The sequence below is a fragment of the Anomaloglossus baeobatrachus genome, chromosome 9, assembly GCF_048569485.1.
Source record: "Anomaloglossus baeobatrachus isolate aAnoBae1 chromosome 9, aAnoBae1.hap1, whole genome shotgun sequence".
In the NCBI taxonomy this organism is placed as follows: Eukaryota; Metazoa; Chordata; class Amphibia; order Anura; family Aromobatidae; genus Anomaloglossus; species Anomaloglossus baeobatrachus.
In genome coordinates, this window is record NC_134361.1 from 223675422 (window position 1) to 223701698 (window position 26277).

Below are 26277 nucleotides of genomic sequence, written 5' to 3' on the forward strand. Positions count from 1 at the left end.
CTTAGCTTCTTGTCACCCCTTGTACCCAGCACCTGGGACACCCCCTACTTAGCTTCTTGTCACCCCTTGTACCCAGCACCTGGGGCACCCCCTACTTAGCTTCTTGTCACCCCTTGTACCCAGCACCTGGGGCACCCCCTACTTAGCTTCTTGTCACCCCTTGTACCCAGCACCTGGGGCACCCCCTACTTAGCTTCTTGTCACCCCTTGTACCCAGCACCTGGGGCACCCCCTACTTAGCTTCTTGTCACCCCTTGTACCCAGCACCTGGGGCACCCCCTACTTAGCTTCTTGTCACCCCTTGTACCCAGCACCTGGGGCACTCCCTACTTAGCTTCTTGTCACCCCTTGTACCCAGCACCTGGGGCACACCCTACTTAGCTTCTTGTCACCCCTTATACCCAGCACCTGGGGCACCCCCTACTTAGCTTGTTGTCACCTCCCTTGTACCCAGCACCTGGGGCACCCCCTACTTAGCTTGTTGTCACCTCCCTTGTACCCAGCACCTGGGGCACCCCCTACTTAGCTTGTTGTCACCTCCCTTGTACCCAGCACCTGGGGCACCCCCTACTTAGCTTCTTGTCACCCCTTGTATCCAGCACCTGGGGCACACCCTACTTAGCTTCTTGTCACCCCTTGTACCCAGCACCTGGGGCACCCCCTACTTAGCTTCTTGTCACCCCTTGTATTCAGCACCTGGGGCACCCCCTACTTAGCTTCTTGTCACCCCTTGTATTCAGCACCTGGGGCACACCCTACTTAGCTTCTTGTCACCCCTTGTATTCAGCACCTGGGGCACACCCTACTTAGCTTCATGTTGCCTCCTTTGTACCCAGCAGCACTTGGTGTGCACACCCTACTTAGCCTCCATCACCAGTGGCTTTAGTTTAGAGGATATAAACACACCCAAGTCCTGGTGTCCAATATTGGGCCGCGCTAATATCTCCCTATCCCTTAACACATTGGATTATTGGCTGGTTTTGCCATTTCAGAGAACATAGAGTGAATAATGAATCAAGAAGACGCCCGATTACCCAACTAAGGGGGAATCTAGAGGGATCCGTTCAGTGGACTCCTCTACCCATGCCCTGGTCCATTATACAAGCTCTATTTTCTCCGTAACACCAAACTATGTCAGAGAATAAGTTTCTGTAATGAGGGGTCTGTCCTTCGTTTTACTGCCAGTGATTCAGCTTGAAAAGATCCCTTTACTTACTGAAAAGGCCAGCTTTACTGAAGACATGATGAAGAGAGATTTTTCAATCCAGCAAAATGAATTAAAAGCAAAAATTCTATATTGTGCCTTCATTAAAATAGTAGCATGGGCATAAAAAATATCTGACGCGTTTTGAGTCTGACACTTAATCTTCTACAATTAAGAGTCAGCCAGACTCGAAATGCGTCAGTATTTTTTATGCCTATTTTACTATTTTAATGAAGTCACAACAAAGAATTTTTGCTTTTAATTCACTTTTGCTGGATTGAAAAACCTCTTTTCATCACTTTGAACTAAACTGGTTGATACCTCACAAGCTTAATCCATTCATAGTGACGTAGATTGCCCAGGCACCATAGTAAACAACAAAGATATATTAGATGGGTGAGAGCTATATCTACAAACTTTCTTAAATTACTGAAAACATCTTCAAAGACGCATGCATTATTCTATGTGGAGAGGAAAATAGTTCCATCATTTAATATAGGAAAGGGTTCTTTACTGTAAGAGCAGTCGTGTTCAAGAGGAAGTTGTCAGGCTAGGTCCAAGTGAACGGTGAAAGGGAAGGGAAACAAGGTGTCTAGGGAAAGGAGAGATGATGACCCCTGACCAAGCCCGCCACTGGCCCCTCACTTCCCTCACCAACCTAGATAGGTTGCACACCTATGCGCCGAGCTGGATACCTGACCCTGGCTGACCCTAAAGTAGGCCCTATGTAGGGGACGGATGGGATGAGCACTTAGTCAACCCCATTAAGCTCTAATGAAAACACAGGGATAACAAACAGGGGGAAAGTAAATAAATAACTTATCTCCAGATGACTCAGGGAGAGGAACTGTAACAAAAATAGGCTAGGTTCACACTTCCTTTCAATTGTATTAGTCACAATCCGCTGCTCTGGTAAACAACGGAATCCGTTTAGCGGATTCCGTTGTTCCCATAGACTTGTATGAGCGGCGGATTGTGACTGATGATGCTGCGTTGCACCCTCCGCCCGACTGATTAGTCATGGAACGACTGACCGCCGGGCGGAAGGAACGCAGCTTGTAATGTTTTTTGAGCAGCGCAATCCGTAGGATTTCGCTGCGCATGCTCACTCTGGCTCCCTGCACACGTAACTAGGATACACATCGGGATACTAAGCAATGCGCTTTGGTTAGTTACCCGATATTTACCCTGGTTACGTATGCAGGGAGCCAGCGCTAAGCGGTGTAAGCTGGTAACCAAGGTAAATATCAGGTAACCAAGGAAAGTGCTTTGCTTACCCGATATTTAGCCTGGCTACACGTGTGCAGGGAGGCCGACACTTCCCCGCTCGGTTCCGCCCCCTCTCGCACTCCGCATGTACACACACACAAACAACACACACCTGTCCCCAGCCATGCAGACCGCGGCACTGACGTCCTCAGCTCCACGGCCCCGATCGGCTCCGCCCCCCTCGTGCTCTGCCCCCCCGCACACAACAGAGTCCGATAATAAATTCTCTTCTTTGTCATCCGTTGTACAACGCATCAGTCACATGCGTCAAGCAACGCATGTGACTGATGCAAAACAACGGAAATGTGAACCTAGCCATAAAGTTTCTCCAGATGTATACAAGCCGACTGCTTGCACTGAACACTTGTTAAGGGTATTAGACCTATCACCAGCAACAGAGTAAGGGGGAATGAGGGTTTATAAAGTCACCAAGGGAAGTGCTGATGATTAACAGCTGGAAGAGTGATGAACTCCGCAGGGTCCTAAAGGGAAAGGGATATAAACCAAGCACAGGAGATACATAGGATACCAAATACACCAAGCAGGATTAATAGTCAGGGAGCAGTTTGTGAACTTCTATAGCCGGACACCACAGGACTCTCGATCACCCGTGAGAGAATTAATGTTAACAACAAATACAATACTGGAAAAAAAAGGTTGGCCACTGTAAACAAATATCAAAAGGAGAGTAAACTCTCAATTCCAGCTCACCAGTATATTTGAAGTCCAAAGATGGTGCATGGAAGTTGGATCACGGCCATGACACTAGGATAAACAAAAGAACAAAGATCCAGCATGACGTCCAATGGATAAAAATCTTCTTTTTGCTTTATTAAACCATAATAAAAATTAGGTTTAAAATAGAGACAAGGGACGCGTTTCGGAATATGCTTCCTTATTCACAATCTCAGCATTTTTGAAGGAACATCATGGGAGCTGTAGTAGTTTGAAAGTTAATGCTATCGAAAGGTGTGAGGCAAATCCCGGGATATGAAGATGAATTATGACTCCAGTCATAATCCCTCATCACTCCCTGGCAGTGCCCCCTCCCTTCTTGTTCTCAGTGTTCCACTTACACCTCCATGGCCATGTCCTGTGATATGGAGATGAGGTGGTGTGGGAACAATGGACACAGGATGACTCCCTGCCGTCACCCTGTAACAAGAGTTGTATCTCATTAGCAAGGCTATGGAAATAGCCAGACAGAACGACTCCAGTAAAAAATGGTTCATATCTCGCAAGCCATATTTCCGATAAATATGGCAACCATAAAAATGGTGTCTCCGCATGCGGACGATGCCGGCACACCCTTTTTATGGGAGCAGGACATTGGGAAATGCCCCAGGCGTGATATCAGCCAATGGGGAACTGGCAGACAGGTCATGAGTCCCCTCGTTCTGTAGCTAAATTCCTAACTGTCACAATGAGAGCATTGGCGTCCGCCTACGACGCTCCCAGGCAAAGTTATGGCCATATTCCATGTTGTGGATTTTGTCCATAACTCCAGCCAGGGGTGGAGCAGTGCTCCCTCTGAGGTCACGAAGGTAGGAGGGGACCTGGATTTGTCCAGGTTGATAACCCTACTTCGGCCATTTTCCAGTGTTCTTTCGCTGGGGGTCACGTGCAGGAAACATCTGTGGGAGTTCCTAGAAACCTGGTCTACAGCGCCCCCCTGTGGCCAGACGCACAAGGTAACTGATTGAATTGCATACCTGTTGTAAACCATGCTTTATCTGTAACTGTACTCTGACATATGTATATTCTGTAGATTCCCTATTGTATATATTGTAGTCTCTAGTGTGCTTTAGGCTGATTAAATTATATAATTAATCTTGGGCTGTTCTGTTATCTCGATCTTGAATCCCACGTCTGTGTGTTCGGCTAATAGTTACCGTGAAGCGGTTGGTGGCAGCGAGTTGTGCCAAGGATTATTGTGGGGAGGCCAGTGAGATTCGGGGAGATTTTATATATTCCGCCCGCGGAGGTCGGGGGAATATATACCCTACTCTCACCGGGGACCCTTCAATAATCGGCATAAGTAGTATAGCGGCCTCCTTGCTTATTGTCGGGCAATTCCATAATTGGCCTGACTATAAGAGGGGCGCTAGAGAGCGCGTCACGTGCTCTGTCTGTCGGTCGGGAGGTATAAAGGAGGGGTGACCCCCACTTGTTACCCCCCGATTGTGACGTACTGGTAGCCAGCGCGGGGGATTTCTGAGTGACCCCCCCGGTGGTTTGTGACATACTGGTGGCAAGCGGTGGGATCGAGATAATAGTGTGTGTGAGTGTGAGACCCATACTCCCAGACACTAAAGACTGCCTGCAGCAGCTGTGGCTGCTGGGGTCTTCAGACTAGCTCAACACTAGAGTGTCAGAGTGCAGATACTGTAAGGTGTGTGGAGGCATCAGGTGTCAGTTCTGTGTCAGTGACCAAAAGTCTGCAAGAATGGCTGATGGCACCAGGAGCAGAGCTAGGCAACTGGCCAATGCTAAAGCAGGAGCCGAAGAGAGGGAGGACGGTGCTGTGGACAGTAATGAGGAGGTTGCCCACGAGTCCTCCAGGAGCTCGACGCCAGAAAACAGCTCTGCAGAGGACATTGCACAACCTGGCACTGCTGGACAAGATGAGGAGCAGCTCACCCAAGGGTCCTCAACGAGCCAGATGCCAGCCCTCCGCTCTGCAATGGACAGTGAATCACCAGGCTCCGCAGCGGGCCGCAGATCACCACGTGCCATTCCACCGAGCCTGGGAGGCTCGGATAGCCTTCTTCAAATGGCTATGGCCCTTCTCCAGGCTGGAGACCAGAAGGGCTACAAGGAACTCCTGGCAGAGCGCAGGGCAGAGCGGCAGGCAGCGCGTGATGCTGAGGCTGCGGAGCGGCAAGCAGCGCGTGAAGAGCGCCAGGCAGAGCGTGAGGCTGCGGAGCGACAGGCAGACCGTGACTACCAGCTGCATCTAGCCAAGCTCCAGCCCTCATCAGCCACACGTGACCTTCAAGACACCAAACTTCCAAAGGTCCGTGTTGAGGACTTCCCAGTGCTGGAGAAGGATGGAGACTTGGACTCTTTCTTGACTGCTTTTGAACGGACTTGCTTGCAGCACCATCTGGACAAGGACCAGTGGGCCAAATACCTGACCCCCCGTTTAAGGGGTAAGGCCCTGGATATCCTTGGGGACTTGCCTGCTGAGGCAGATCAGGGCTACGACACCATCAAGCGGGCCCTGATCCAACAGTACAACCTCACTCCGGAGTCCTACCGCAAGAAGTTCCGGACCCTGCAGAAGGGACCAAAGGACTCCTGGGCTGACCACCGGCGGGCACTTGCCCGAGCTGCCGACCACTGGACCCAAGGCCTGCAGCTTTCCACCGGACCAGAGATCCTGGACTTGGTCATCTCGGAGCAGCTCTTGTGGAACTGCCCTGAGGATCTCCGCCAGTTCATCCGAGACCAGAAGCCAAAGGGGTCCACGGCTACAGCTGCCCTGGCCGATGACTACACCAACAATCGGGCTCCGGAAGCCAGGAGAGCAGCCACCAGCAGCACCTGGAGAGGGGGTAAGATGAATTCTGCGACTGCCCCACCTGCCCCTAGACTGCAGGGGGTGTCCCCCTCAACTCCCCTCTCCAGGCCCGTGGCAGAACCAAGACGGTGCCACCAGTGCAACCTACCTGGACACTTCAAGGCCATGTGCCCTCAGCGTCCCAAGGCCCCGGCTCCGTCCCCGTCCCAAGGGCCGCCCAAGGTGTATTGTGTGGGTGGGGGTGGTGGTAGGTCCCTGGACAGCTTCCAACCTGTCACCGTCGGCCGGTCTGTGACCATAGGACTGCGAGACAGCGCCTCGGAGGTGACTCTGGTGCGGCCTGAGATGGTGTCCCCCCAAGACTTGATCCCTGGAAAAACCCTCGCTGTCTCCGGGATTGGAGGCATTGACCCGGCGCTGCCTGTTGCTGACATTTATGTGGACTGGGGCGCAGGGCGAGGGGTGAGGGAGGTGGGGGTAACTGATCGGATCCCCGCAAACGTGCTACTTGGGACAGATTTGGGGCAGATAACCTCCCAGTTTGGGCCCCAACCAAGGGCTGAACCTTCAGCCAGTACTGACATGCCTCCGGACAATGTTAATGTGTTATCTATGAATGATGTAAGGGAGGAGGGAGTGAACTCTGATATTTCTGCTTGCATAGACACCATAGACACACACACAGCTGCAGCTGTGACAGGGGAGGGGGTCAGAGAAAGGTGTGACAATGCCTCTACAAGTAATCAGCCTGTGAGCTGGGATCTGCTGCCCTCTGCAGGGATAAGCAGAGAGCAGGGTGCTGCAGGGGGAGGACCAGTGTGTGGGGTGGGGGCTACCACAGCAAATGTGGGGTCCCCAGAGATTTCACAGCGGGGTTCTGTTGCTGCAGGAGGGGAACAGGCAGGTGAGATTGGGGCCGGTCCAGGAGCGGAAGTGCTCCCAGGTAAGATCTCGGTGCATGGTTCCCCCACAACCGGGGTGTCAGGAAGCCAGGTCGGTCTGCCTGAACCGGCGACTTGGTCAGGAACGGAGGAGGAGCAGGCACGACCCACGGTCGCAGCGGCTGTGGCCGCTGTCACCCGCAGTGGGAGTGCTGGAAGCCAAGGGGCCTCCCGGAGGTCCGATAGCTCTTCCCCTTCTGACCAAGTGGCAGCCGAGTCAGGTGGAGGCCAGGACACAGGTCCCGGGGTACTGACCGAAGATGTGACAGTCTCGTCGATTCTGGCCACATCTAGTCAGGGGTTTCAGGCAGCGTTAGAAGCTGACGACAGCCTGAAAGCTCTTAAGGAGCAGGCGGCACAGCCTCCCTCGGACTCGGACCCGGAGCGAGTGGTCTGGGACCAAGGACGGCTGTACCGGGCCACGGTCCAGCAGGGTTCACCGGAGGCGTGGCCCAGGGACCGACAGTTGGTGGTACCCTATCCGTTCCGGACGGAGTTGTTGCAGATCGCACATGAGATTCCGATGGCCGGACACCTAGGGATCGCTAAGACCAAGGCCAGGTTAAACCAGCATTTCTACTGGCCAAAAATGGGGGCCGATGTGGCTGCCTACTGCCGTTCGTGTGAAACCTGTCAGAGAGTGGGGAAGGCGGGGCCACGCCCCAAAGCCCCACTGGTATCTCTGCCCATCATCGATGAGCCTTTCAGGAGGGTGGCTGTGGATCTGGTCGGCCCGCTGGCCATCCCCAGCAGCTCCGGGAAACGCTTCATACTGACGGTAGTGGACTATGCCACCCGGTACCCAGAAGCAGTGGCCTTGTCGTCCATTCGGGCTGACAAGGTGGCCACCGCATTGCTGGAGATTTTCTCCCGAGTGGGTTTTCCCCAGGAAATGCTCACTGACCGGGGGACCCAATTCATGTCCCAGCTGATGGAGGCCCTCTGTAAGCAGGTCCAGGTGCGACATCTGGTGGCCAGCCCGTACCATCCACAGACTAATGGCCTGTGCGAGCGGTTCAATGGCACCTTAAAGCAGATGCTTAAGATGTTGGTCGACTCCCATGGGCGTGACTGGGAGCGGTATCTCCCACACCTGTTATTTGCTTACCGGGAGGTTCCACAGGCCTCAACAGGATTCTCACCGTTTGAGCTCCTGTACGGGCGACGTGTGCGGGGCCCCCTGGCTCTGGTGAAAGAGGCTTGGGAAGGGGATTTGGCCACCCCTGGAGTGTCGGTTATCGAGTATGTCATGCGCTTCCGGGACAAAATGCAGGCCTTGACGCAACTGGTACACGACAATATGGCTCAAGCCCAGGCCGATCAGAAGCGTTGGTACGACCAGAACGCTTGTGAGAGGACCTACCAAGTGGGTCAAAAGGTGTGGGTACTGGTCCCCGTACCACAGGACAAGCTTCAGGCAGCCTGGGAAGGCCCATACCTCGTGTACCAGCAGCTCAACCCTGTGACGTACCTGGTCACCCTGGACCCTGCCCGTGGAAGGCGGAAGCCCTTCCATGTGAACATGATGAAGGCACATCATGAGCGGGAGGCATGTGCGCTCCCCGTGTGCAACCTGCCCGAGGAGGGAGAAGCGGAAACCCTCTTGGATATGCTAGCCCAGGTTAGGGCAGGCGGATCCATTGAGGATGTGGAGGTTGGCCACCAGCTCTTGGAGGACCAACGGTCCCAGCTGTGGGCCACCCTCCTCCCCTTCCGGGGGTTGTTTACCAACCAGCCCGGAAGGACTGACTTGGCTGTCCATCACGTGGACACTGGGGATCATCCCCCGATCCGGCGTTCAGCATATCGGGTCTCCCTGGAGGTGCAGCAACACATGCGCCAGGAGATTGACGAGATGCTGAAGCTGGGGGTGATCCAGGCATCCAACAGCGCTTGGGCCTCGCCTGTAGTCCTCGTCCCTAAGAAGGACCGAACCACGCGGTTCTGCGTGGACTACAGGGGGCTCAATGCGGTCACGGTCGCCGATGCGTACCCAATGCCACGCATCGATGACCTGCTCGATCAGTTGGCCGGGGCTCAGTACCTGACCATCATGGATCTGAGCCGGGGATATTGGCAGATCCCCCTGACTCGCAAGGCCAGGGAACGCTCTGCCTTTATTACCCCATTTGGACTGTACGAGTCCACGGTGATGCCATTCGGGATGAGGAATGCCCCTGCCACTTTCCAGCGGATGGTCAACACCCTGCTCAAGGGACTTGAAGGGTACGCGGCCGCGTACCTGGATGACATTGCCGTCTTCAGTCCCACCTGGGAAGATCACCTAGAGCATCTAGCACAGGTGCTCAGGCGGGTCCACCGGGCAGGTTTGACCATCAAGCCGGGCAAGTGTCAGCTGGCCATGAGCGAGGTCCAGTACCTCGGTCACCGGGTAGGCGGGGGAACACTGAAGCCCGAGCCTGAGAAAGTGGAGGCCATCGCATCCTGGCCCACCCCCAGGACCAAGAAGCAGGTGATGTCCTTCTTGGGGACCGCTGGGTACTATAGGAGGTTTGTTCCATGCTATAGTAGCCTGGCAAAGCCCTTGACGGACCTCACCAAGAAGAAGCTGCCCTCTGCAGTCGATTGGACAATGGACTGCGAGACAGCCTTCCGGGCCCTAAAGGACGCCCTGTCCAGCCCGCCCGTGCTACAGGCAGCCGACTTCACGCGGCCGTTTGTAGTACAGACCGACGCCAGTGACTTCGGCCTCGGTGCGGTGCTCAGCCAGGTGGACTCTGCGAGCCAAGAGCACCCAGTCTTGTACCTGAGCAGGAAGCTGTTACCAAGGGAAGTTGCCTATTCCACGATGGAGAAGGAGTGTCTGGCCATAGTGTGGGCCCTGCAGCGTCTGCAACCCTATCTATACGGGCGCCACTTCATCGTGGAGACGGACCACAATCCCCTCAGCTGGTTGCACACCGTCTCTGGGACGAATGGGCGATTGTTGCGATGGAGCCTTGCGCTCCAGCAATACAACTTCACCATTCGCCACAAAAGGGGCCGTGACCACGGTAACGCAGACGGCTGTCCCGACAAGGAGAGGTCGCGGACGGGCGCACGGGGGAACACCGGAGTGTGCTGCCCCCTAGCGCCCTCAAAAGGGGGGAGGTGTGAGGCAAATCCCGGGATATGAAGATGAATTATGACTCCAGTCATAATCCCTCATCACTCCCTGGCAGTGCCCCCTCCCTTCTTGTTCTCAGTGTTCCACTTACACCTCCATGGCCATGTCCTGTGATATGGAGATGAGGTGGTGTGGGAACAATGGACACAGGATGACTCCCTGCCGTCACCCTGTAACAAGAGTTGTATCTCATTAGCAAGGCTATGGAAATAGCCAGACAGAACGACTCCAGTAAAAAATGGTTCATATCTCGCAAGCCATATTTCCGATAAATATGGCAACCATAAAAATGGTGTCTCCGCATGCGGACGATGCCGGCACACCCTTTTTATGGGAGCAGGACATTGGGAAATGCCCCAGGCGTGATATCAGCCAATGGGGAACTGGCAGACAGGTCATGAGTCCCCTCGTTCTGTAGCTAAATTCCTAACTGTCACAATGAGAGCATTGGCGTCCGCCTACGACGCTCCCAGGCAAAGTTATGGCCATATTCCATGTTGTGGATTTTGTCCATAACTCCAGCCAGGGGTGGAGCAGTGCTCCCTCTGAGGTCACGAAGGTAGGAGGGGACCTGGATTTGTCCAGGTTGATAACCCTACTTCGGCCATTTTCCAGTGTTCTTTCGCTGGGGGTCACGTGCAGGAAACATCTGTGGGAGTTCCTAGAAACCTGGTCTACAGCGCCCCCCTGTGGCCAGACGCACAAGGTAACTGATTGAATTGCATACCTGTTGTAAACCATGCTTTATCTGTAACTGTACTCTGACATATGTATATTCTGTAGATTCCCTATTGTATATATTGTAGTTTCTAGTGTGCTTTAGGCTGATTAAATTATATAATTAATCTTGGGCTGTTCTGTTATCTCGATCTTGAATCCCACGTCTGTGTGTTCGGCTAATAGTTACCGTGAAGCGGTTGGTGGCAGCGAGTTGTGCCAAGGATTATTGTGGGGAGGCCAGTGAGATTCGGGGAGATTTTATATATTCCGCCCGCGGAGGTCGGGGGAATATATACCCTACTCTCACCGGGGACCCTTCAATAATCGGCATAAGTAGTATAGCGGCCTCCTTGCTTATTGTCGGGCAATTCCATAATTGGCCTGACTATAAGAGGGGCGCTAGAGAGCGCGTCACGTGCTCTGTCTGTCGGTCGGGAGGTATAAAGGAGGGGTGACCCCCACTTGTTACCCCCCGATTGTGACGTACTGGTAGCCAGCGCGGGGGATTTCTGAGTGACCCCCCCGGTGGTTTGTGACAAAAGGGTTAATGTTCCCAAATGGGGGGTGATATAAAGAAATTATTATGTTATCGAGAGGCTAAATGCATTTATTATATGCACACAAGATATCCAATGGGTATGAATTTGAAAAATGATTTATTATATTTGTATTGAATTGTCAGCTGTTTCTGTTATGATTTCCACAATGAATATCTTTTTTTATATTTTTTTTTGTGGTTCATTAACCCACAGTCATATGAAAAAGTTTGGGCACCCCTATTAACGTTAACCTTTTTTCTTTAGAGCAATTTGGGTTTTTGCTATTTCAGCTTCATATATCTAATAACTGATGGACTGAGTAATATTTCTGGATTGAAATGAGGTTTATTGTACTAACAGAAAATGTGCAATCCGCATTTAAACAAAATTTGACCGATGCAAAAGTATGGGCACCCTTATCAATTTCTTTTGAACACTCCTAACTACTTTTTACTGACTTACTAAAGCACTACATTGGTTTTGTAACCTCATTGAGCTTTGCACTTCATAGGCAGGTGCATCCAATCATGAGAAAAGGTATGTAAGGTGGCCACTTGCAAGTTGTTCTCCTATTTGAATCTCCTATGAAGAGTGGCATCATGGGCTCCTCAAAACAACTCTCAAATGATCTGAAAACAAAGATTATTCAACATAGTTGTTCAGGGGAAGGTACAAAAAGTTGTCTCAGAGATTTACACTGTCAGTTTCCACTGTGAGGAACATAGTAAGGAAATGGAAGAACACAGGTACAGTTCTTGTTAAGCCCAGAAGTGGCAGGCCAAGAAAAATATCAGAGAGGCAGAGAAGAAGAATGGTGAGAACAATCCACAGACCACCTCCAAAGACCTGCAGCATCATCTTGCTGCAGATGGTGTCAATGTGCATCGGTCAACAATACAGCGCACGTTGCACAAGGAGAAGCTGTATGGGAGAGTGATGCGAAAGAAGCCGGTTCTGCAAGCACGCCACAAACAGAGTCGCCTGAGGTATGCAAAAGCACATTTGGACAAGCCAGTTACATTGTGGAAGAAGGTCCTGTGGACTGATGAAACAAAGATTGAGTTGTTTGTTCATACAAAAAGGCGTTATGCATGAGGCAAAAAGACACGGCATTCCAAGAAAAGCACTTGATACCCACAGTAAAATTTGGTGGAGGTTCCATCATGCTTTGGGGCTGTGTGGCCAATGCCGGCACCGGGAATCTTGTTAAAGTTGAGGGTCGCATGGATTCAACTCAGTGTCAGCAGATTCTTGACAATAATGTGCAAGAATCAGTGACCAGTGACGAAGTTGAAGTTATGCAGGGGATGGATATTTCAGCAAAACCCCGCTCCAAATCTACTCAGGCATTCATGCAGAGGAACAATTGCAATGTTCTGGAATGGCCATCCCAGTCCCCAGACCTGAATATCATTGAACATCTGTGGGATGATGTGAAGCGGCTGTCCATGCTCGGCGACCATCAAACTTACCTGAACTGGAATTGTTTTGTAAACAGGAATGGTCAAATCTACCTTCATCCAGGATCCAGGAACTCATTAAAAGCTACAGGAAGCCACTAGAGGCTGTGATTTCTGCAAAAGGAGGAGCTACAAAATATTAATGTCACTTTTATGTTGAGGTGCCCATACTTATGCACCTGTCAAATTTTGTTTAAATGCGGATTGCACATTTTCTGTTAGTACAATAAACCTCATTTCAATCTAGAAATATTAATGAGTCCATCAGTTATTAGATATATGAAACTGAAATAGCAAAAACCCAAATTGTTATAAAGAAAAAAGGTTAACATTAATAGGGGTGCCCAAACTTTTTCATAAGACTGTATGATGTCATTTCCTGATCCATTCTACTTTGCCTTTATAAGGAACTGTTTTATGTTAGTCTGTATAGGATTGTGAATAAGGAAGCATATTCCGAAACGCGTCCCTTGTCTCTATTTTAAACCTAATTTTTATTATGGATTAATAAAGCAAAAAGAAGATTTGTATCCATTGGATGTCATGCTGGATCTTTGTCCTTTTGAAAAAAAAGTTACAGAATTGATCTAATACTTGCGGATACAAGGGAGTCGAATGATGTTAAAATTATTCAGGAAAGTAGTTAAATTCTGGATGAATACAGGAAGGATTTTTTTTCTGTCTGTGAAGCAAAGAGTTGACTCTTGCCCTTTTTTTGTATCAAAAACAGTCCTGATTTTGCCAGGTGAATCTCTCAAAACTAGACCATAAAAGTGGTGGGGTGTAGCAAAACGGCACTCAAAAGGTATTCTGGGGGTTAAATGTCATCGTTACATTGAGGTGCGACATTGCAAGGACCTAGTGATCAGAAGAGGCATCGCGATTGCCGCAGGTAGTAGGTTAGCCCGCTCCTGGTCCGGGAGCTCCAGACTACCGATGTGGCCGCGCTGGACCACGGCTCTTTAAATCAAAACGATACATAGCTGGGCAAATCAGAGTCTAGTCATCATATCTAAGGTGTAGAGTTCAATTTATTAGGGGGTGGACAAAATTTTAGTGTAGTCGTTTACAGGATTAGGACTTCTTACAGTTATAGCGCAGTCACGCTAGGTACGAGGAAGCACACAGCGAAAGGGAACCCTGTGTCTAGGGAAAGGGAAGATGGTGACCCCTGACCAAACCTACCGCTGGTCCCTGGGGTCCCTCATCACCCTAGATAGGTTCCACACATATGTGCCTAGCCGGATACTTGACCTTGGCTTGCCTCACCACCCTAGATAGATTCTGCACCTATGCGCCGAGTCGGACACCTGACCCTGACTTCCCTCACCACCCTAGATAGATTCTGCACCTATGCGCTGAGCTGGATACCTGACCCTGACTTCTCTCACCACCCTAGATAGGTTCCGCACCTATGCGCTGAGCTGGATACCTGACCCTGACTTCCCTCATCACCCTAGATAGATTCTGCACCTATGCGCCGAGTCGGACACCTGACCCTGACTTCCCTCACCACCCTAGATAGATTCTGCACCTATGTGCCGAGCCGGATACCTGACCCTGGCTTGCCTCACCACCCTAGATAGATTCTGCACCTATGCGCCGAGTCGGACACCTGACCCTGACTTCCCTCATCACCCTAGATAGATTCTGCACCTATGTGCCGAGCCAGATACCTGACCCTATGTATCCCTAGTGCTGGACCCTAAATAGGGAATGGGTGGGATGAGCTCTTCATCAACCCCACTAAACAATAAAGATGACACAAGGAGGACACACGGGGAAAAGCATGAAAGCATGAACTACTTATCTGCAGATGACTAAAGGGGGCTTTACACGCTACGACATCGCTAATGCGAACTCGTTGGGGTCACGGAATTTGTGACGCACATCCGGCCGCATTAGCGATGCCGTTGCGTGTGACACCTAGGAGCGATTTTGGATCGTTGCAAAAACGTGCAAAATCGCTCATCGGTGACATGCGGGTCCATTCTCAAAAATTGTTACTGCAGCAGTAACTAGGTTGTTCCTCGTTCCTGCAGCAGCACACATCGCTCCGTGTGACACCGCAGGAACGAGGAAGCTCTCCTTACCTGCCTCCCGGCCGCTATGTGGAAGGAAGGAGGTGGGCGGGATGTTACGTCCCGCTCATCTCCGCCCCTCCGCTTCTATTGGGCGGCGGTCAGTGAAGCAGCTGTGACGTCGCTGTGACGCTGAACGAACCGCCCCCTTAGAAAGGAGGCGGTTCGCCGGTCACAGCGACGTCGCCGGGCAGGTAAGTACGTGTGACGGGTATGGGCGATGTTGTGCGGCACGGGCAGCGATTTGCCCGTGTCGCACAACAGATGGGGGCGGGTACACACGCTAGCAATATCGGTACCGATATCGCAGAGTGTAAAGCGGCCTTTAGGTAGAAGTGCCACAAAGCTATCTGCAACGATACCACAGAGGAGTACAAGCCACCTGCTTGCACCCACAGCTTGAATAAACTGAAGAATATCACCAGCATCAGTCCAAAGGAAGGAAGGGGTATATAAGCACCAAGGGAATGCTGATGATCAGCCGCTGAGAGGAAGGCGAGCTCTCGCTGGGTCCAAAAGGGGGAGTGATTGAATTGAGCAGGAAAGCTACCTATACCAATGAATGCTGACAGCAGGAACAATGGAAAGTCAGGGAGCATTTTGCGCACCCAAACACTGTGACCTTCTATGGCCAGAAACCACAGGACTGTCTGTCACCTATGACACACCGGTGACAAGTGCCCCCCATAGGTTTATTATTGTGTGTAAATGACTGACTGGTATCCCTGTGTTCTCCATTTCAGGTCTCCAGGTGGTGTTGAAGTCCATCATGAAGGCCATGGTCCCCCTGCTTCAGATCGGCTTGCTCCTCTTCTTTGCTATCGTCATGTTTGCCATTATAGGGCTGGAGTTTTATATGGGAAAGTTCCACAAAACTTGCTTCTCTCATGAAACAGGTAAGAATCCTGATAATTATGTCACTGGCTGTAAAAGTAATGCAAAATTAAAATAATAAAAAAAAAAAAATTATATATATAAAAACCCCTCGCTGAGACTGCAAGTAATGGGATATTAAGTGGTAGGAACATTTAATGAAATGTATTTAGATATTCCTTCTCATCATCCCGCAGGTTGGAGAGTAGAAATAGACTTTCTTTTAATTAGATTTCTCGTGAGCTCAGGCGTGGACCCCTGCGGAGTAGTGCAAAAAAAAATCACGGTGGATAAGTTCCCATTTGTAAATTCGGCAAGATTGGACTTAGACCCCAATGTGACCCAATGGTGTCTACCAGTCGATAGAGGCATCCGTGGTATGATAGATCAAGTAGAAAAGGTTGTCCAATCCGTCAAGCTCTATAAACCCAAATTAGCGCATTCCCCCTTCTCCGAAACTGCAAATGTCTCAGGCTGGGGTGGAACGATAGCAGTCACAGGGGTCACGACTGCGACCGGGCCCGGGGGTACAGGGACCCCAGCTTCGGCTGGCTATACATTTGAGGCCGCACATCCAGCTGAAATGCATTGCGGTGCAGAGACCAGTTGGGTCCCTGCACTGAGATACACGCTGCCGGCCAAACAGTGGCCAGCTGGCAGCTAACATCGGCATCCCCGTGAATGAGGCGGCGTATGACAATGAAGTAATGCGTTGCCGTAGCACGTACTCCGAAGAAAGCTGCCAACCACTGCAGGTCGGCTATAGAGGAGGATGCTGCGCAATGTGGAAGACAGAAAGGATGAGTATACTCTACACCAAGAGGGGCCCTAGAGAGGAAGATATATACCTGGAGGGGGATAGTATATACCAGGAGGGGCCCAGGAGAGGAACATATATACTAAGAGGGGGACAGTATATACCAGGAGGGGGACAGTATATACCTGGAGTGGAACAGTATATACCAGGAAGGGCCCAGGAGAGGAACATATATACTAAGAGAAGGACAGTATATACCAGGAGGGGGACAGTATATACCTGGAGTGGAACAGTATATACCAGGAGGGGCCCAGGAGAGGAACATATATACTAAGAGGAAGACAGTATATACCAGGAGGGGGACAGTATATACCTGGAATGGAACAGTATATACCAGGATGGGGACAGTATATACCAGGAGGGGCCCAGGAGAGGAACATATATACTAGGAGGGGGACAGTATATGTCTGAAGGGGGACAGTATATACCTGGAGTGGAACAGTAGATACCAGGAGGGGGACAGTATATACCAGGAGGGGCCCAGGAGAGGAACATACAGTATATACTAAGAGGGGGACAGTATATACCAGGAGGGGGACAGTATATACCTGAAGTGGAACAGTATATACCAGGAGGGGGACAGTATATACCAAAAGGGGCTCAGGAGAGGAACATAAAGTATATACTAAGAGGGGGACAGTATATACCAGGAGGGGCACAGTATATACCTGGAGTGGAACAGTATATACCAGGAGGGGGACAGTATATACCAGGAGGGGCCCAGGAGTGGAACATATATACTAGGAGGGGGACATTATATGTCTGAAGGGGGAAAGTATATATCAGGAGGGGCCCAGGAGGTGAACAGTATATACCATAAGTGGGACATTATATACCAGAATGCGGGACATATTTGCTAGGATGGGGGACATACCAGGATGGGGGGCATATATACCAGGATGGGGACATATTTACCAGGAAGGAGCGCAGGATGGGGTACATTGGAACAGGATGGGGGACATTACTACATAATGGAGGGGGAGGACAACTCGTATGTCTTTAACACTAAATGTATACATACATATACATACATCTGACCAATATACGAGGATGGGGGGGCCCAGGTCTAAATTTTGCACGGGGGCCCCTCAAACTCTAGTTACGCCACTGGTCTCAGGGTTGCAATATCTTGAATTCTTGAATATATTTCGATCAAAGAGATGGAAATCTCCAGAAGAGCCTTGTTGTGACTGTTTTGCAGCTTCGTTAATTGTTCTTTTGTTTAACTTTTCTAGCTTTGAGACTGGTTTAAAAAAAAAAATATGACCTCCAGGAAATGAGAGATCTGTCAGCGTGCCTCTGCGAGAAGCTCATCCGTCCCTATCTGGAGAGGGCTTCTTGGAGATCAAGGAGGCTTAGAGACCGATGTCAGGCAGTGTTAATAAGTTTCTACTGTATCACATTCGCAGACTCGCTGCTTTTACCTCTGGAAATTAGAATAATTTGAGATAATCCAAAGATGTGTTTTCCTTCTGATTCCTCTTAGAGAGGACGGATTATCAGAAGCTCGCCCGTCCAGGCTGCTCCAATTCCTCTCCACCAGAAACAATTAGATTTTAATAAACCTCTTGTACCAGCAAAAGTCTGCTCATACATTGAAGTATGTCACAGAAGTGAGTACACCCCTCACGTTTTATTGTAAATATTTTATTCTATCTTTTCATGGGACAACACTGAGGATCTGACCCTGTGATACCATGTACAGTGTCAGTGTGCAGCTTGTATGGTGCCCTCTAAATAACTCAACACACAGCCATTAATGTCTAAACTGATGGCAAGAAAAGAGAGTACACCCCAATAAAATGGCCAAATTGGGCCCTTGGCATGAATATTTTTGTGTGGCCACCATTATTTTCAAGCATGGCCTTAACTCTCGTGGTCCTGGAGGTCACAGGAGCCGTTGGATCCTCTTCCATCCTTCATGACGACATTATGGAGCTGGTGGATGTTAGAGACCTTGCGCTCCTCCACCGTCTGCTTGAGAAGGCTCCACAGATGCTCCATAGGGTTTGGGTCTGGAGACACTCAACCGTTCCAGCACCTTTACCCTTAGATTCTTTAGCGAGGCAGTGGTGGTCTTGGTGGTGTTTGGGGTCATTATCATGGTGGAACATGAAAGGAGGGGATCCTGCTCTGCTTCAGTATGTAACAGGACATGTTGGCATTCATGGTTCCCTCACTGAACTGTAGCTCTCCACAGCTGACCTCACTTGTGCATTCACAAACCATGACCCTCTCACCACCATGCCTGACTGTAGGCAGCACACACTTGTCTTTGTCCCCCTCACCTGTTTACCACAACACACGCTGACACCATCTGAACCAAATAAGTTTATCTTGGTCTTATCACACCATAGGACGGTTCCAGTAATCCATGTTCTTAGTCTGCTTGTCTTCAGCAAACTTGTTTGCGACTTTCTTATGCGTCATTTTTAGAAGAGGCTTCCTTCTGGGACAACAGCCATGCAGACCAATGTGATGCAGAGTGCGGCATATGGTCTGAGCACTGACAGGTGGACCCCCCCCCACCCCTGTAACCTGTGCAGTGTGTGGTGAATGGTCTGAGCACTGACAGGTGAACCATCCACCCCTGTAATCTCTGCATCAATGGTAGTCACACTCATACGTCTATTCTGAAGAGATGACCTCTGGATATGACGCTGAGCTCATGCACTCAGCTTCTGTAGTCGACAATAGTGAGGTCTGTTCTGAGTGGATCCTGTCTGGTTATACCGCTGTATGGTCTTGGCCTCTGTGCTACAGCTCAGGTTCAGGATGGTGACAATCTTCCTATAGCCTCGGCCATCTTTATGTAGAGCAACAATTCTTTTATTCAGCTCCTCAGAGAATTCTTTGCCATGAGGTGCCATGTTAAACTTCCAGAGACCAGTATGAGAGAGTGTGTGGTGGATCACACCAAATGTAACACCCCTGCTCCACATTCACACCGGAGACCTTGTAACACTAATGAGTCACATGACAGGGAGGGAATATGGCTAATTGGGCACAATTTGGCCATTGTCACTTAGGGGTGTACTCACTTTTGCCAGCGGTTTAGACATTAATGGCTGTGTGTTGAGTTATTTACACTGTTATACAAGCTGCGCACTGTACATTGTATCACAGGGTCAGATCTGCAGTGTTGTCCCATGGAAAGATATTTTTAAAAAAAATTACAAAAATGTGAAGGGTGTACTCACTTTTGTGATATACTGTATATTTCCTATAATTGTCATAGATGTAATACTTTTATAGGGTTTCATACTGCCCTTAAATACCACCATGATCTAGAGAACGTCAAGAACCAACGCGACCCAAACATTTGCCTGACGTTTGTTTCGTAGAACATTTTTGGCCACCAGAAAATGAATGCTGATACTCCATTAGGTTCTCCGGGAGCCACTGCTATTGCACTAGGCTGTTCTGGAGTAAATGCTGTGTCATTAGGCCACCAGGGAGTGGATGCTATTCCACTATTGCTCTATGGAGCAGCTGCTGTACCACTAGACCACCAGGGACCGAATGCTCTACCATTAGGCGACCAGAAAGTTAATGCTGGTACTCCATTGGGTCCTCAGGAAGCCACTATGTACCGTATATACTTTTCCATTTGGGTGGCAGAAGTCCCCCGGATAGCGGCATCTATTGCACTTGGTCACTAGAAAGTCCACTCTTGAACATTAAAAATTGCAACACCAGGAAGGACAAGTCTTGGAGAAGTGGAAATCCCAGAACGGATAGACATGTTAATAATATGGAAACTCTGGGGGGAAAAAATGGAAACAAAATTTTCCAAATTTGTCAATATATTTAGTGTGGAGCGCCACCTTTCACGCATTGGCTGCTATCAAGACAACGCTAGGCTACATGTTGCTGGTGCTACTATGAGCAGCCTGTGTGGCCTACACCTGCTCCCACGGCTGCGGCGTCTCCAGACTTGTCTCCCATCGAGCACATCTGGGGGGGTCATTGGTCGGTGATTACACAGCAGATGCCAACAGAGGATCTTGATGATCTTCCCAAGTGCTTTCAGGGGCAGAACCTTCCTCAGAACAGTAATAACCTCATTAATAGCAGTTGAGGTTGCAAGTGTCGGGATTTCTGCACGTGGCTCATACTCCACACTGAATAAATTGAGATGTTTTGAATATTTTGTTTCCACTTTTTCATCATTTGCAGATCACTAACATGTTTATCCATACTGTGATTTCCAGAATTCCACCACTTTTCCTTCTTGGTGTTGCAACATCCACTAGGGTGTATATACTAGGAGACTAGGCCACCGGGTGTGATGGCTGGTGGGTTGTGGAGCCACTGGAACGGGAAGTGGATTCTGTTCCATTAACTCACAAATGGTGGACCCTATAGCTGGTGCAAATTGATTTTCAAGGTCCGGTCCATTGACTACAACACTAATCTCTGGCTAAAGGACGGGACCTTTATGAACTGCCCTTTACCTTACAGTATCCGTGGCTCTTCTTTTGATCCAACTGACCTTCCGATTACAGGAAATGTTTTGGGACCCTTATATAGAGAAGTTTAGGACCATAGTCTTCAAGAATATTTAAGCCAAAAGTATTATCCACCCAAAGTTGAGAATTATGATACATATTACTTTCCTACAAGAAAGAACATCACATACAATGACGGCAAAATTTTTGGGTTGGTCAAGGTTCATATACTAAAACTGTGGCCCCGATTCATCCTTGCTGTTTCTCCATTTTTCTGCAATAATTTGCTTCTTTAGTATTTTCACTATATTTTCTATATGTTTTGCGCTACTTTTGAAGTGATCTTTCCTTTTTCTTTAAGTCTTTTTGGATTTTTCCATGACATCTTTTCTTCTCAAGATGTTTTACACAGATTCACGGAATGCAACGTTTACCAAATATCCCGTATTTTTGTATCATCTCGCCTCTGTCCCTGCCTGGAGTAAGGTTTCTGGATGACTTTTCAATGTGGCACATTTTTGTGACTTTTAAAGGATATCTCATTAGAGATGAGCGAACCCGAGGGTCGGTGTTCATACCAAACACAGACTTTACACACAAGAAAACCAGAGTTTGAGATCAGAGATTGGTGCTCAGGTATGCTTGGTGCTCAACCCAGTGCGAGCCATTAGCAGTGTTTGAATGGCTCGCACTGGGGGCAACAACAGCATGATCAGATGTAGTGGGCACCTCCCCAAAAAACGGAAAAACTCCACTCATCATGGAAGTGATGTATTTATGGTTGGCTGACACCCAAATTGCCCAATGAATTACTTACATTGGGGTTCTGGTCATGTCCACATCCCAAACCAAACTTCAGCCAAAGCCCGGCTGAACCGATCTTCCACGAGTCCTCTCATCTCTATTTGTGATTTTTTTTTGTAATGAAGGGTTCCAAGAAATGGTTGTAGAGCACTTTTCGATTTTGTGCCGAATTCATAATTCCCATCCGCCATTTTTAAGAATTTAGGGCAAAAACCGTCTGCGAATACCACCACATAGAAAAAAGTGACTTTAAGAAATCGCAAATGATGTGTATAAAGTTTGGAGGATGGGATTGCAATATCTTAACCAGTCCACACTCTTTCCTCTGTAAACAGGTGAAACTGTCGCCGATTACCCATGTGGAGAAGAACTGCCGGCTAGAACCTGCGATAATGAAACATCCACGTGCAGATTGTATTGGAAAGGACCTAACTTTGGAATAACCAATTTCGACAATATTCTGTTTGCTGTCTTGACGGTTTTCCAGTGTATTACCATGGAAGGATGGACGGACATCCTGTATAACGTAAGTGACAACGAGACATCCGTCACGGCAGTGATGGCCATGTTGTAGAGGAGGGGTCTCCAAGCTGTAGCTCGAGAGCCACATGTGGCTCCTGGCTGTCTTCCAGCTTGGTGCATAAGCACGTGGTCCAACCTGGTCTAACAAACAGCTATCAAGAGCCGATCTCCAGATGGTGACATCTGTGAGTAGCTCCACACAGAAGACCAGATCTACAGTACAGAACAAAAGTTTGGACACACCTTCTCATTCAAACAGTTTTCTTTATTTTCATGACACTGAAAATTGTAGATTCACATTGAAGGCATCAAAACTATGAATTAACACATGTGGAATGAAATACTTAACAAAAAAGTGTGAAAATCTGTCTTATATTCTAGGTTCTTCAAAGTAGCCAGCTTTTGCTTTGATTACTGCTTTGCACACTCTTGGCATTCTCTTGATGAGCTTCAAGAGGTAGTCACCGGAAATGATCTTCCAACAGTCTTGAAGGAGTTCCCAGAGATGCTTAGAACTTGTTGGCTCTTTTGCCTTCACTCTGCGGTCCAGCTCACCCCAAACCATCTCGATTGGGTTCAGGTCTGGTGACTGTGGAGGCCAGGTCATCTGGCGCAGCACCCCATCACTCTCCTTCTTAGTCACATAGCCCTTACCCAGCCTGGAGGTGTGTTTGGGGTCATTGTCCTGTTGAAAAATAAATGATGGTCCAACTAAACGCAAACCGGATGGAATAGCATGCCGCTGCAAGATGCTGTGGTAGCCATGCTGGTTCTGTATGCCTTCAATTCTGAATAAATCCCCAACAATGTCACCAGCAAAGCCCCCCCACACCATCACACCTCCTCCTCCATGCTTCACGGTGGGAACCAGCCATGTAGAGTCCATCCGTTCACCTTTTCTGCGTCGCACAAAGACACGGTGGTTGGATCTAAAGATCTCAAATTTGGACTCATCAGACCAAAGCACAGATTTCCACTGGTCTAATGTCCATTCCTTGTGTTCTTTAGCCCAAAAAAGTCTCTTCTGCTTGTTGCCTGTCCTTAGCAGTGGTTTCCTAGCAGCTATTTTACCATGAAGGCTGCTGCACAAAGTCTCCTCTTAACAGTTGTTCTAGAGATGTGTCTGCTGCTAGATCTGTGTAGCATTGACCTGGTCTCTAATCTGAGCTGCTGTTAACCTGCGATTTCTGAGGCTGGTGACTCGGATATACTTATCCTCCTCAGCAGAGGTGACTCTTGGTCTTCCTTTCCTGGGGCGGTCCTCATGTGAGCCAGTTTTTTTGTAGCGTTTGATGTTTTTTGCCATTGCACTTGGGGACACTTTCAAAGTTTTCCCAATTTTTCGGACTGACTGACCTTCATTTCTTAAAGTAATGATGGCCGCTCAATTTTCTTTACTTAGCTGCTTTTTTCTTGCCATAATACAATTTCTAACAGTCTATTCAGTAGGACTATCAACTGTGTATCCACCAGACTTCTGCACAACACAACTGATGGTCCCAACCCCATTTATAAGGCAAGAAATCCCACTTATTAAACCTGTCAGGGCGCACCTGTGAAGTGAGAACCATTTCCGGTGACTACCTCCTGAAGCTCATCAAGAGAATGCCAAGAGTGTGCAAAGCAGTAATCAAAGCAAAAGGTGGCTACGTTGAAGAACCTAGAATATAAGACAGATTTTCAGTTGTTTCACACTTTTTTGTTAAGTATTTCATTCCACATGTGTTAATTCATAGTTTTGATGCCTTCAATGTGAATCTACAATTTTCAGAGTCATGAAAATAAAGGTGTGTCCAAACTTTTGTTCTGTACTGTAAATGGGGTCAAGGCAGGTACCATTGGATCTCGGTGCGATTTCTGTGGAGAAGCTTTGGCTTTCATTATACCGGTAATGGGGGGCTTAGTGGGGGTTTGTTAGAGCTAGATGCAGCTCGCGACCCTCTCTCAGACCAGAACGTGGCTCTCAAGGTTGGGGACCTCTGTTCTAGAGAGTAGATAGGTATAGGATTTTTGGGAATTGGTGGTTCTGGACCAGGTTTGGTTTTGCTATGAAAAATTTGTACAAATTTTACAGCAGATGCAGGTTGTGGAACATCCCTATTTTTATTAATGTTTTTTGCCACAGATACAAGCTTACTTATGGAGATTATAATTCTCGAGGCATACGGGATAACTAGGACATTCTGTGCTGCGTAGGATAAGATCGCTCGTGCAGTGGCTCAAGGAGCCGACACTAAGGCTTGAATAGAAATGTGCCAATTAGCCGGAAAGTGGAGGCACCTGATGTAGTAGAGAGCGCGGTAAATCCGATATCCCCGTCTCTTATTGTCAGAATTACTGCACGGTTATTAAAAAACAAACCTAAAACAATGGGGATTTCATGTGAAGATATCCGGAGCAGACTTTCTCCTGAGGTTATAATCTCCTCACATAGGCTTGGTGTCATTTTCTGTCTGCACGGTGACTGATGATGGAGACATGAAACCCGGCAAACCGCTAACACACAGTTATTGATTTTATTTTATGGGTTCAGATTTGTGGAAATCATGGGACCCATTATGTCAAAAAAGAAATAGGGCTCCTAAACTTGCTGATGATGATGGGGCTACTGGTTGACCGAAAAAGTGGTCACAGAGAGTCCATTCTCTTTCCTTTCTGCTGAATATTGAGAAAATGTCGCAGAGCAGCCAGACGCAAAAAAAACCCCAAAACAGTCAGAACCTCCTAATAAAAAAATAAACTCACTGGTGCAAACCTGTAACTGAAATGCATTATTTACCAACATTTATCACACCCCAATCTACCGTCCAAAAGTGGGCAGGTTTGCAAAATCGAGATTGTGTATGGATACGATCAAATCGTGTGAGTCCACCTGTCACGACAAAGGAAGCTCATACAAATGGGTCCCCGCCCTAATTAGGTTGACTTATTTTAGTTCACATCAGTGTCACATAGAGTTTTGCACAAACGTTGCTGACTGATTGCAGATTCTGACACTCCGACCAATGGTTTTACAAGTGTCTGGGATCAACCCAGGTAGACTCGCTTGTTGACCTGCTGTGAGGTAATTCATAACCAGGCTAGCAAGAGTTAATCTCTGCTGGTCTGCTTGCTCCTTTGATTACATGTTGTGGGAAAGAGTATCACATCTGCTCCCCTCCTATTTATGCTGGTTGAATCCGTCCACCTATGCCAGCTATAGTTTATTCTGTGTTGGTCTGTGAGGTGTGGTGTCCCAGTAACAGTTAATATCTGCTCATCTGCTTGCTCCTTTAATCATGTTGTGGGGAAGCCTATCACATCTGCTCCCCTCCTATTTATGCTGCTTGAATCCTTCCACCCATGACAGCTATAGTTTATTCTGTGTTGGTCTGTCAGGTGTGGTGTCCCAGTAAGGGGGGCTTTACACGTTGCGACATCGCTTCCGAAATATCGTCGGGGTCACGTCGTTAGTGACACACATCAGGCGCCGGTAACGTCATCGCAACGTGTAAATCCTAGATGCACCGATAAACGATCACAAAAGCGGCGAAAATCGGTGATCTGTGTAGTGTCGTTCATTTTCATAATGTCGGGTCGACTGAAGGTACGATGTTGTTTGTCGCTCCTGCAGCAGCACACATCGGTGTGTGTAAACCCGCAGGAGCAACAAACATCACCTTACCTGCATCCCGACGGCAATACGGAAGGGAGATGGTGGGCGGGATGTTATGTCCCGCTCATCTCCGCCCCTCCGCTTCTATTGGCCGGCCGATCAGTGACGTCGCGGTGACGTGGCTGTGACACCAAACGCACCTCTCCCTTGAAGGAGGGATAGTTCGGCGGTCACAGCGATGTCGCCAACCAGGTATGTGCGTGTGAAGCTACCGTAGCGATAATGTTCGCTACTGCAGCAATCACCACATATCGCATGTGCGACGGGGGCGGGTACTATCGCGCTCGGCAT

At 48.9% G+C, this 26277-nt stretch overlaps 1 protein-coding gene across 6 annotated transcripts in view; it reads left to right on the forward strand.

Moving 5' to 3' along the window:
* The window catches only part of CACNA1B (calcium voltage-gated channel subunit alpha1 B), a 391414-nt gene that overhangs the window by 167681 nt on the left and 197456 nt on the right, over positions 1–26277 (forward strand). For all 6 annotated transcript variants that reach the window (XM_075324631.1, XM_075324630.1, XM_075324633.1 and 3 more), the window contains exons 4-5: positions 15608–15760; positions 22145–22335. In XM_075324631.1, the coding sequence (XP_075180746.1) occupies positions 15608–15760; positions 22145–22335 (344 nt within the window). The remainder of the gene's footprint in view (positions 1–15607; positions 15761–22144; positions 22336–26277) is intronic.